Source organism: Lutra lutra, chromosome 6 (assembly GCF_902655055.1).
Source record: "Lutra lutra chromosome 6, mLutLut1.2, whole genome shotgun sequence".
In the NCBI taxonomy this organism is placed as follows: Eukaryota; Metazoa; Chordata; class Mammalia; order Carnivora; family Mustelidae; genus Lutra; species Lutra lutra.
Window position 1 is genome coordinate 132,671,890 of NC_062283.1, and position 13,147 is coordinate 132,685,036.

General features: G+C 36.8%; 1 protein-coding gene across 3 annotated transcripts in view; it reads right to left on the bottom strand.

The window, feature by feature from the left end:
- The window catches only part of REV3L (REV3 like, DNA directed polymerase zeta catalytic subunit), a 187,496-nt gene that overhangs the window by 74,756 nt on the left and 99,593 nt on the right, over positions 1 to 13,147 (bottom strand). For all 3 annotated transcript variants that reach the window (XM_047734503.1, XM_047734501.1, XM_047734504.1), the window contains exons 12-14: positions 11,473 to 11,615; positions 6,249 to 10,389; positions 1,558 to 2,474 (exon numbers count right to left, since the gene is read on the bottom strand). In XM_047734503.1, coding sequence (XP_047590459.1) covers positions 1,558 to 2,474; positions 6,249 to 10,389; positions 11,473 to 11,615 — 5,201 coding nt within the window. The remainder of the gene's footprint in view (positions 1 to 1,557; positions 2,475 to 6,248; positions 10,390 to 11,472; positions 11,616 to 13,147) is intronic.

The following is a 13,147-nucleotide window of genomic DNA, read 5'->3' on the forward strand; positions in this document are numbered from 1 at the left end:
GTGGATCAATGGAACAGAATACAGAACCCTGAAATGGAACCTCAACTCTATGGTCAGCTAATCTTCCACAAAACAGTAACGAGTTTTTCCAATGGAAAAAAACAGTAAGGAGTTTTTCTAATGGAAAAAAGACAACCTCTTCAACAAATGGCGTTGGGAAAATTGGACAGGCACATGCGGAAGAATGAAACTGGACCATTTCCTTACACCACACACCAAAATAGATTCAAAATGGATGAAAGACCTAAATGTGAGACAAGAATCCATTAAAATCTTAGAGAACAACACAGGCAGCAACCTCTGTGGCCTCCGCCACAGCAACTTCTTGCTAGACATGTCTCCAAAGGCAAGGGAAACAAAGGCAAAAATGAACTACTATGAATTCATCAAGATAAAATGTTTTTGCACAGCAAAGGAAACAGTCAACAAAACCAAAAGATAACCGACAGAATGGAAAAAGGTATTTGCAAATGTCTTATCAGATAAAGGACTAGTATCCAAAATCTATAAAGAACTTACGAAACTTAATACCCAAAGAACAAATGTTCCAAGCAAGGAATGGGCAGAAGATACAGACATTTCTCCAAAGACGACATACAAATGGTCAACAGACACATAAAGTAATGCTCAATGTCACTTGGCACCAGGAAAATACAAATCAAAACCATAATAAGCACCTCACATCAGTCAGAATGGCTAAAATTAACTACTCAGGAAATGACAGATGCTGGCGAGGATGCAGAGAAAGGAGAATCCTCTTACACTCTTGGTGGGAATACAAGCTGGTGCAGCCATTCTGGAAAACAGTGTGGAGGTTCCTCAAAAAGCTGAACACAGAGCTACCCTAAGACCCAGAAATTGCACTCCTAGGGATTCTGAAGGAGCACCTGTACCCCAATGTTTATAGCAGCTACGCCCACAATAGCCACACTACAGAAAGAGTCCAGATGTCCACTGACTGATAAATGGATAAAGAAAATATCACACACACACACACACACACACACACACACACACACACACACACACACAGGAATATTATGCAGCCATCAAAAAAGAAATCTTGCTACTTGCAACGACAGGGATGGAACTAAAGGGTATTATGCTAAGTGAAATAAGTCGATCAGAAAGACAATTACCATATGATCTCACTCATGATGCAAAATTTAAGAAGCAAAACAGAGGATCATAGGGGAAGGGAGGGAAAAAAAAAACAAGATAAAATCAGAGAGGGAGACAAGCCATAAGAGACTCTTTAATCATGGGAAACAAACTGAGGATTGCTGGATGGGAGAGGGGTGGTGGGATGGAGTAATGGAGTGATGGACATTAAGGAGGGCACATGATATAATGAGCACTGGGTATTATGTAAGACTGATGAGTCACTGAACTCTACCTCTGAAACTAATAATACACTATATGTTAATTAAATTTAAATTTAAAAAACATTTAAAAAATCACATTAAAAAGCTCTGAATTTCATTACATAGTCTAATGTTTTCATTTCTACATCTTTGAAAAAGAACTTTGAAGTCCTTCTGTTATTTGTAAACTCACCTGTTGATAAAGGGCTCAGGCTACTTGCTTCAGGAAGCCTTTCCAGAAGTTTTCTCTGTACAATTGGTGTACTGTGAAGGCAGAGTGGGTCACATATTCCAGTCCTTGCCCTAACATTAATTGGAGATATCACTAGAGGCTCCAGAGGCTCACTGCAGGGGCTTTTCTGTATACCATCTTTTACTGGTTTTAAGATATTCTCAATATTCAGGGAATGTAGTTCCTCTACTGGTGATGTGGGTCTCTCATCTCCATTTAAAGTTTTAGAATCTGGGGATGTTGCCTGTTGCCAAGGAGGAATTACTGGAGAATCAGGGGAGCTATAACTAACATAGTAGTCATCATCATCATCATCTTCAACTTTCTCAGCGTCATTTGTGGAAGCAACTGGTGGCAGTGCCTGGTTTTCACTTATAGTTCGACTACAACCCGTAGTTGGTGCTTGTAAAGCAATCTGGGCGTTATCAACATCTTCCTTGGTATGCGCTGTGGTGGGGAGTGTATGTGGAGCTGTACTCATTTTTGGAGGCACTACAGGTTTGTCATCTGGGTTAACTGAAGAGCTGAAGTTCTCAGCAGATTTTACAACTCCAGTTGGCTCAGTTTTAGACAGTTTCTTGGAACGTTCATATTCTTCTTTGGCTTGAAGCCATGCTTGAACCAGTTGCCGACTTGGGGCACATTTGCAAGGCATAATCACAATTTTTTTATCTTCAACCATTTTATAGCTATTACTTGACCCTTTATTGACCACTGCCTGGCCATTGCGAAGGGGTGACCCTGGTCTTGGATTCTGAGTCATTGCTGAGAATGCTGTTTTCCACAGACGAAGTCCTTCCAAGGAAAAGTCTCCCTCAAACTCAGCCAGATCATTTGGAAGTCGAGTTTCTACCATGAGAAGCCGTCCACCGATCTCCCTATAAACAACATATTTTAGAACACCCGTTTTGTTTCAAAGAGCAATTACCAAAATATTTAACTCCCTATCCTAAAGATTTTTTTGAAGTTTCTTTTGAATTCTTAAAAATGCCCATTTCTTCCCTTTCTGTGCCCTCTCACTACATATTTAAATGCAGGTACACTCTTTCTAGTCTTAACATGTTTTTCTTCTCAGGTATATGCTACTAAATTAATTTCCTTTGACAGGAATCATCAATACCAGGAAAGAAGGTATTTTTTTTGTTTTAAGTGCCCCATGAAGCCTCCTTTTCTCCAAGGAGATGGCACAAACTGATCATATTCCTTTCCTCTACTCAAATAACTCTCCATCGTCACCACATATGAATAAAAAGAATGGAATAATTTTATCATTAGAGATCATTTCCCTGGATCTTATCTACAGCCTCTCTAGACATTCTCTAGTAGCTACAGTAGTTTAGCAAAACCAGTCAGTTCAAACATATCTTTGTACTCCCCCAAGTCCTTTCAAACATTAAAAAAATCACACACAATTGAGATAAATTACCATATTCTTACTCCCCTTTACATGGCAAGGCTTAACACTAACATTAAGAACTTGAAGTTGGCAGAGGCCACAGAATACATAGCATAAATGCTGATAATATATGTGTATGTGGGGAATCACTATTAAAAGGCAGCCGCATTTATTTTTCAATAGTTGGAAATATCAAGTTAAACTTCTTTCTCTAACATATATCCACTGGTACTGTCTCTGTCTTTTGCAACAAGAAAATCTATTTTTTCTTCCTTATGGTATCTCTTTCCTAGATATGAAGATAAGTTCTTAGTTTTTCCAGTTACTTTTTCTAGGGCATGATTTCCCAAATATCCTGGTCATTCTCTACATAAAACTCAATGAACTGGATTCATGTTTTCTGATTTGGAGCAGAAGGATTACCACAGGTGCTTTTCCCCTTTACGTGGAAAGACTTTGGCCCTTAATAGTTAACTCTGTAACCACCTCCCAGCTATATGAAGAATCAGAAGAAAGATTATCGCTACTGAAGAAAATGAGTTCATGTGTTATGTGACATAGCCAACTCTAATATTAATGATACAGAGATCATAATGAAGTAAAAAATAACAAAAACTGGTGAGGTATGGTAAATTCAGCTCTCTTGAATATGTTAACAGTGTGGTTATTGCTACAACTCATGTCATAATATACATCAAGCGTCTTCCATTTTTTAGTAATCCTACTTCTAAGACTATATGGAAAAACCCCAAAATATAAGATGTGCTTCATGAAGAAAACAATAATCACATAATTATCTATACTGGCAGAACAGGGAACAAAGTTTCTGTTCAATAAAATATACATATGATAGGATTATTATGTAGTCATTAAAATGATGTTTCCAGAAACTCATAATTTGGAAAATGTTTATAATACTAGGTGAAAAAAATCTGTATGCAATACTGTGACTACAGTAAGATAACAGAACAAAATAAAAACTATACATTTAAAAAAACTAAAATAAAAAACCACATTAGGGTGCCTGGGTGGCTCAGTTGGTTAAGCAATTGCCTTCGACTCAGGTCATGGTCCCCGAGTCCTGGGATCGAGTCCCACATCGGGCTCCCAGCTCTATGGGGAGTTTGCTTCTCCCTCTGACCTCCCCTCTCATGCTCTCTCTCACTCTTTCTCTCTCAAAATAAATAAAAATCTTAAAAAACAAACAAACAAAAAACCCACATTAAAATACTGAGTGGTTGTCAATAGGTAGAGAAATTGTGGGACTTTTATTCTTTTATACCTCCTAAATTTACTATAGTGAATAGTTTTATATTAAAAATTGTTTTTCAAAAATAATGACTATCGTCCTTTTATTTCAGCTGCATGACAAGTCTCAAAGTTGGACAACAACTAACAGCAACAGAGTTAATGGCTAGCACATGGTAAGGTAAAAGAATTAAAAATTAGATATGCAAGGCTCGAGACGGAAAAAAATAGTTCAGTTAAAAACATATACCATAATCACTACTGATAAAAGCCAAAGCCCCCCAAATAATGGAAACTAATGCTTAAGGAACAGACGTTCATATATTCTGGAAGTGAAATAAAAGAAAGAGTCCCATTTTTGTTAAAAGACCACACATAGGTACCAAGCAAAACAAAACTGTAGAACTGTGTATTAGGAAGGCTGGGGAAGAAATTTTCTGTCTTCTACTTCTAATCTTTAGGAGAGGAAACTTTTAACCTGTATTTCTGATCACTTTTTCTCAAACCCTTCTTAAATAGACTCCTGCAGGATTATTGCTGATCTGCTGGGCAAAATCCTGGTATTCACTGTGTCTTTTTTACTGGGGTCAAGAAAACGGTGCTGCTGAAGGTTATTGTACACACTTGGTGTGGCTTCTTGCCTTAGGTGACTCTTCATCTCTCTTCTATCCTTTAGACTAAGCTAGGTCAGCTGCAGAAGTCTTAGCCAGCCTCCTCTGCTTCTGACTGGATGACTGAAATGAACTGCCTCTCCTTGCAACTGGTTAGGTAAATGGGATAAAAGACACGGGGGGTGAGGGGTAGGAACAAAAATCATCACTTAAATGGCCTGGGTTAAGTTATGTTCCCAACTTAGTTCCTATCAGTTATATTCTACCTTGGTGATGCAAGAGGTACAGAATACCTACTTAACTACTGGCTTATAAATGAACCGATACTGATGCCTTTGTGTTTTGCTATTGGCTGTGTATATGTGTGTGTGTGTATGCATCTGTCTACTGCCTCTCTGAAAAGTTTTTTTTAATGTTACTGGGTTACATATTACTGGTGTTTTATTTTAAAATTATTTTTTATCTTGGCACCAAATTAATATTTTAGGATTCATTTTGGCACAGCATCTGGCTACAGTATATTTATTTTCTATGGATTTTAGTTTGGCTATTCCTATTTTGAGTAAGAGCTTCTTACATGGATTCAAATTCTCTCTATTCACAAATCTTTGTACTAGTCTGACCCACATTACCAATTCCTTTGCAATGATTTTGTTTCCAACAGCCTGAAGAAATTCAAGTTCATTATTGAGGGAGAAATTTCAGAGGATTAGCTAACATTTTCTCATATTTACCACAGAGAACTATGAGATTATTTCCTTTTCAAATAGTCTATTTGTATGGTTTTTTTTTTATTATTATTATGTTCAATTAGCCTTCTTTGAAAAAACGAGAGATAAGGAGAAGTCAAGTCCATCTTGTATCCCTAATAACTGGACAAACTAATAGGAGTAACAATACAATTGAAGATGTTGGCAACATGAAAAGAAAATGATATAATACAAACAAGTTAAAATAATCTTCATTTAGAGATATACCATAAAGTACTTAAAACATATATACTCATTTCCAAACATATTTAAGTTCTTTCAAAAATTGTAAAAATTTACAATTTTAGAAATAAACACCATTTTTAAAATGATAAATGTGCTTAAGTATTATCACATCCTTCTTAATCTGGCATCATGTCACGGTGAGCCTCTGCATCTCTAATCCCTGATGTTGACACAGTGTTAACAGTAAGATTGAAGACCAACACTTATCAGCTTAAAGTTCTCAAGGTGCAACCATCCAACTAGTTTGTGAATTTTCTCAGAAGTCCTAATTATGAACCACTTTTACAATGATTTACTTATAAATACAGTATATTACAGCCAGAACATGAGCAGTCAGGTACCAATGTTATATTCATTATAAGTACTCAGAGTGACTCAAGGAGAAAAAATAATTCTGATTACCTGGGCTTTTCTGGTACATCAGAAGGATTACTGCAAAATGGTTCCTGGTAAATAGTTTCTGAAAGGTCATGATCCAACAAAGTTGCCATAATTTCTTCCCTACTTGGTGGGGACATAAGTGGTTTCAGAATGTGAGCAGTTCGAGGGGTGAAACTGCCGTTTTTAGATTGTGAGGGAGAGCTGGTAGACCTTGGTGAACTATCGGGAGTTGGTGTCAATATATCATTGTTTCTTGAAACATACAATTCTAAATCTTCAGAGGCTGCATCCAGAAGTTCACCATCAGGGGAGGATAGTATTGTAGTAAAAGAGGTATTGACTGAGTCAAGAGACTGTTGCATCTCTTTTCTGGTATGACCTTGAATCCAGTCTGAAGTGCCTGGCTGTGAGAGGCTAAGAAACACTTCTTTGCTTACTGAACTCCTATTCAATCTGGATTTTTCATTTAGACAGTCCTCTGCCTGCTGGACACAGAAAGAATCCATTATTGAATTAGAGCGAGTTGTTAGAGGATGGAAGGTACTTTTCCACTGGTTGTGGCGATGATTCTCATTGTTATCAACTGATGATTTTTCAAATAGTTCAGGACTTAGAGTGCTAGATCTAATCCATGAGGTTGAGTCTGAGGCATGATGTTTGTCTTCATCACACTTCTGGTTATCATGACTTAAAAACTCATTTTTTTCTATGGTTTGTCCTGGGAAAAGATCCTGAACTGCATCACTTAAGAATTTCTGAGGCAAATTCTGATCAGCTGGGACAAACTGACTTCCAGAATAAAAGCTACAAAATCCAGTTTGACCTATTGTATTAATATCAAAATTATAATTATGTTCAGGAGACAAGCTATCTTCAAGTGAGTAACAGCTCTCAAAACCTGGATCTGAAAAAAAGATGGGACTGTCATCTGATAGAGAGTTATCCAACTGGCCAGAGTTTTGTAAATTTAGAGAGTCTACTTTAAGAAGTTTGGGAACTTTTTCTTTAGGTTTTGTAGTTCTGGGAGTTCGAGGTTTTCTTGAAGCCGTTACTGATCGTGTTCGTTTAATTGTTTTGTTTTGCTCAAGGGAACCAGAAATATTTTTGTTTGGTTGATGTTTATTAGGTAATGGGTCTTGCATAATATTTGCATTTTGTGCTTTCTGCTGTCTTTTCTGTAACAATTCTTTTAGAACTGCCAGTCCAGACTGGCCTTCACCAAATGCTGAAGGTGTTGACACATTTCGACTTTTACACTGAGAAAGTGCTTTGGTTTGTGAAATTGCTTCTGACAACGACCTCTGTTTTACCTTTTCAGGTTTAAAATTGGACATATCTAAAATAAAGCCCCTTTGTTTTTGCTCCCATGCTATTTGTTTGATTGGACTTCTCAAGGAAGTTACAAAGCAATTATTAGGCATTTGGCTTTCCTCTGAAGCTGCATTTCCTGGAGAACAAGTTTCACTGTGCTTTGACTGTTCTGCCATGCACACAATCTGCTGCTGACTGTCTTTGCAATGCAAAAAATTAGGGGCATATGCCTGGTCTGGCTTTGATTCTAAAGAATTACGATATTCATTTAACTTCCCGATAGATGACAAATAACTTTTTTGTGTATTTGCATTCTCTTCTGTCTTTGGAGACATTATACCCGAAGATACCTGAGACAAATGGTTGGAAAGATCAAATATATTTTTTTGAATTAAGGTTGATTCTTTTAGAGTAAACATAGTATTTTGATTATGAGACCTCTGAACATTAACTTTTGAGATTCCAGGTCCCAAAGAACTACAAACAACTGATGAATGCAAATCATCTCGTGAGCTGGGGAATGTTTGCAAATCTACAGGCTTCTTGCTTTCTAAAAAAGAAGAAAAACAGCCAGATAAATTTTGTTGTGCATGAATTCCAGTGGGCAGGGGAGCAGAAAGGGGATGATCTATAGCAGAGCCCATTAGTGACACATCTTTCTGTTTAAAAAGTAATTGAGAGCCTCCAGAAGTATTTGAGGTCTCAGACACATTCTGATGTTTCAGCACAAACTTAACTTCAGCACCAGACTGAGATTTTATTTTTTCATCTTTAATTGTTATATGTTTTCTTGACATAGCTTTCTCATTTGCTTTTTGTTTCTGTTTTGCTCTCTGTGTCTTTTTTCCATCATCTCCTACTTTATTTGTCTGATTCCGTTTGTTCCTTTTCTTAGTAACTACAGAGGGATTAACAAGCTTAGTTTTTGATTTCTTAACCTGCGCTCTTGCTCGACTATTTTTTTCCATACGAGAATTAACAGTCTTGTTATTACATGCATTAGGACCCTTAAAAAGCACTGTTTCTTTATCTGCAGCAGCCATCATTTCTTCAGCTCTTGGATCTGTGGGAGACCAGCAGCGAGGGGGAGAAGAATTTATGGGACTTGTGCTTCTCTCAGAAAGAAAACCTAGTTTAGACATAACATCACTATAATTCAAGTCACAGTCTTCGGTTTCAGCATTGTAAGATGGCAAGGGAGGCGACAGAATGGCATGTGACCGTTTTCGCCTGAAAGACAAAGTTCTTTTAATATTTTCACTATTTGTCCTTTGTTGCTTACCAGTTTTTTTCTTAGCAGACTTATGTTTTGATTTTCTTCTGTGACTTTTCTTTGGTGTTAGTGGATAAATGGGATATTTGGTTGCAGGGGAGTCAGGAACTTTTGGCCAAAAATCCTTCAAAGGTGCAAGCTTTTTATATAGTTCCATTTTTTCCTCTGTCAATATAACTTGTTTTTCTTTAGAGTCTATTTTTCCTAGCTTCACAAGCATATTTTTTCTCCCTCTAAATCTATTAATAATAATATACTTTATGATGACAGGGGGTAGCTTTTTAGACATTTTTCTTCGTTTTCGAGCTTTGAGAGTTCCATCTAAACTTTCACCAATTTCCATGGGATGAGGTAGGCTAATTTTTGAGTTGTGTGTTACAAAACTTGACTCACTATCTTCAGTCTCATAATTCACCTTGCGTTTGGCTCTAAGTGTATATTTATTTCCATACAATCCAAAGGACTGTTCAGTTTCTAAGGTTCCATCTCCAAAGTGACAGTCTATAAAACTGTCTGCAGGTGTTTTATTTTCAAAAGCTCCACGGGTGACTTTAATTAGATCACTTGCCAATCCGTTATCCTTCTCAGGATTACAAGGATTATTTTGTATACAATTATCTTTTGTGGACACAGTCTCACTAGTTTTGGTAGAAGTCTCCTGATAACCTATAAACTTCTTTTTATTCATTTTTAACCGGGACTGTTTACTGCTGGGTTGTAGTTTGTATGTGACAGGAGAGAGTTTCTGTGGTCTACTGAGACAGTTAGAAAGAACAACACTGGGAAAAAACATATAATGTGCTGCTTGCTGGCTGAGGCTTGGCTTTTCTGTTTTATGTTCTTGAAACTCTTCATATCTAATTTTAAGTTTATTTAGCCCACTTTCATCAGCAATGCTATCAAGAGAATGTACCATAGTTCTATTTTCTCCTGAGCATGAGAGCAAGTCACAATTTTCAGTTAATGATGAAGGGAATAAACTATTCAGAGCTGTGCTGTTTCCTTTTTCATTTCCTTCAGAGGATAACTTACTTTTTGAATGACTTAGGTCAGAAAAGTTGAAAGAATTTTTGCCCAATGTACTTTCACTACTATGACGGTTCATGTGTATAAAAGGGGCATCCTTATCAATTTTTCTAATATTTGTATACTTTCTACTTGGTGCCTGTCTTGTAACAGATGGAATATCCTCTTCATAATCAAAAATACTACTTTCACAGGAAGATACTGGGAGGATATCTTTCTTACTTTCTTTATGAGAGTTTTCTGAATGGACAGAATTGCTCAAAGATCCAGGGTACTTCATGGAGTAAGTACTTTCATTTGTAAAAGAAGCAACTGAATGATCTAGACATTTTTCTATGTTGTTTGGCTGTGGAAGTTCTTCAATTAAATCTTCCTTATTCAAAACATGGGAAGAAAGGGCACTTGTGTGTTTACACTGAAAGGTAATCTTAGCAGAAGATGGGGGTTCTAACGTAGCAGCATCTTTGTGGAAGATGGAAGGTTTTACTGATAGCTTGCTCGTTGCAATCACAGAAGAGTGGGTCCTGGAATTTTCGTTGTTCAATGGATTGTCTGAAATTGGGGAAAATAAAATTTATTTCACCTTCATGCTTTTAATTTTTAAAATATTTCTCCATACTATCACCATGAAAGAAGCTATATGAAATTATGTTTCCATGCTTAAAATGGTTATCTTAACAAAATGTCATTCCTCTCATTAAGATAATAACTCTGGGGCGCCTGGGTGGCTCAGTTGGTTAAGCGGCTGCCTTCAGCTCAGGTCATGATCCCAGCGTCCTGGGATTGAGTCCCACATCGGGCTCCTTGCTCGGCAGGGAAACTGCTTCTCCCTCTGCCTCTGCCTGCCTCTCTGTCTGCCTGTGCTCGCTCACTCTCCCTCTGTCTCCGACAAATAAATAAAATCTTTAAAAAAAACAAAAGATAATAACTCAATCTAACTAATCAACAGTCAGTTACACTTGATTATTATTCATTATTTTAAACATATTTCTTTTTGTCAGAAATAAGTTATATTAGGGGTTCCAGGGTGGCTCAGTCGATTGAGCTGCTGACTCTCGATTTTGGCTCAGGTCATGAGCTAAGGGTCCTGGGATCAAGCTCTGCAAGGGCTCTACACAGAGCATGTTGTCTCTCTTTCTCGCTCAAAAAAAAAAAAAAAAAAATTTTAAAGTAAAAATTAAAAAAAGAAATTTTATATTAATATTCAGTGCCTTCGTGGTGAATAGGGAAAAATACTGTCACCTTGAAAATTTTTCATAAAACAGTATGCTTCTTTGTATTATCACTTCAAATAAGCTGAGAGTATTTTTTCTCAAGTTTTTATTTAAATTCCAATTAGTTAACATCTGAATGTATTTCTTACAGTTTATGCTACTTAAATGTTAACATGATAAACTGATTAAAGTCTATGAAGTTTTAAATCAGTGATTTACAAATATTATCCTCTTAGAAATAAGAAATAATCAGATATTCACATTCTTACAAAAGAAAAAATCTTGGAGAAGGACAAAACATAACAGATAGTATTGTCAAAGCTTCACACTTAGCCGATTTTGTATGTGTGATTACAGTTTTAAAAGCAAATATATTCTCAGCTGCTAAATCATAAAATGCTCTTAGTATTAGATAACTTACCACTGTTTTCATCTGCAGTTCCATCTAACTGAGGTATAGAAAGATTGGCTAGAAGCAAACTGTTATTATTCCATTCCATTTCTTCTTCTGAAGATGAATCATCCTCTTCAGTTGAGCTTCTATGGGTATTTCTACACGGTGATCTAGAGAATATTAAGATTCATTATGAGTCCGATCATAGAAAAAGCATGTCAGATTAAAAATATTTGCTTAATCAGGGACGCCTGGGTGGCTCAGTTGGTTAAGCGGCTGCCTTCGGCTCAGGTCATGATCCCAGTGTCCTGGGATCAAGTCCCACATTGGGCTCCTTGCTTGGCAGGGAGCCTGCTTCTCCCTCTGCCTCTTCCTGCCACTCTGTCTGCCTGTGCTCGCTCTCGCTTCTCTATGACAAAAAAAAAAAAAAAAAAAAAAAAAGCTTAATCTGATGTTGTAATAGTAAAATTAAAAAGATCTGAAAATTAGAACCTCAAAAAGAAAAGCAGATTTATCTTGCTTTAGTATTATGTTCTATAAAAAGTTATTGCAGATAAACTTAACATCCTTTACATGTGAGCTAGAAGACACCATCATTCCTGTATCCAAAGCTCCACAATATCCTGGACTACCATATCTAATCATGTTCTTCCTTATATTCTCCCCCTCATCCTATTATTAGATATAGATAACAGCTTGGCTGAGAACCCAGTAACTTCTAAAAAGGTAGCATCCCGGCAAATTTAAAGAAGTCTCCACAAATATACAATCTCTACACTGTGAACTGGAAAAAACAAACACAAAAGTAATTACGCAAGGGGGTATTCCGGTCAGGCTGGAAGAGAAAACAGGGGTCAGAGGAGCTAGGAAGTAGTAGAGGTGCTGAGTCAATCCAAGCAGCGGCTCTAAAGCAGGTTACTAAAGAATTCAGATGGACGGTGAAGTCCAGATAGATAATCTCTTCAGGGTTCATCTCTTATCGATTTAAATTTTTTCACTAAGTTCTAGCTTGATACTTCCCTTTCTATCCATACCTAAGCTTTTCTTTCTCTGGTCTCAAAAATTTGAAAGTGTCCCTTAATTATACATGTAACAGTTTCTCCATTAATCCTTTACCAAATCAAAATTTGTCCTAAAACCACTGTCTTAAGAGCTGAAAGAATTATTAGAGGTCATCTAGTCTAATTTTCTACCGAATGCAAAAAACCTTATTTTTAACAGATGACAAAATCTCCACTCTTACATTCTCAGTATAAGGGGCTTGCTTGCTGTCCACGAGTTAATCTTTTCCATTATTAATTGTTAGGATTTTTCCCCCTCTGTTACACAGTACTTTCCAAATTCCATTCATTATTTCTGCTTTTGTCCTGCGTTGTTATATGTAGCCTATTGTTGCTATTTTCCATATGATAACTTTAAAATATTTGAAGGCATTTATAATTTATCCCGTAATTCCTCTCTAATTAGACCAAACATTATCTATCCTTTCTACTGTTCTTTAAAAGTGACATGTTGGGAATGCAAGCTAGTGCAGCCACTCTGGAAAACAGTATGGAAATTCCTCAAAAAGTTGAACATGGTGCTACCCTATGACCCAGTAATTGCACTCCTAGGGATTTACCCCAAAGACACAAGTGTAGTGATCCAAAGGGGCACATGCACCCCAATGTTTATAGCAGCCATGCTCACAATAGCCAAACTA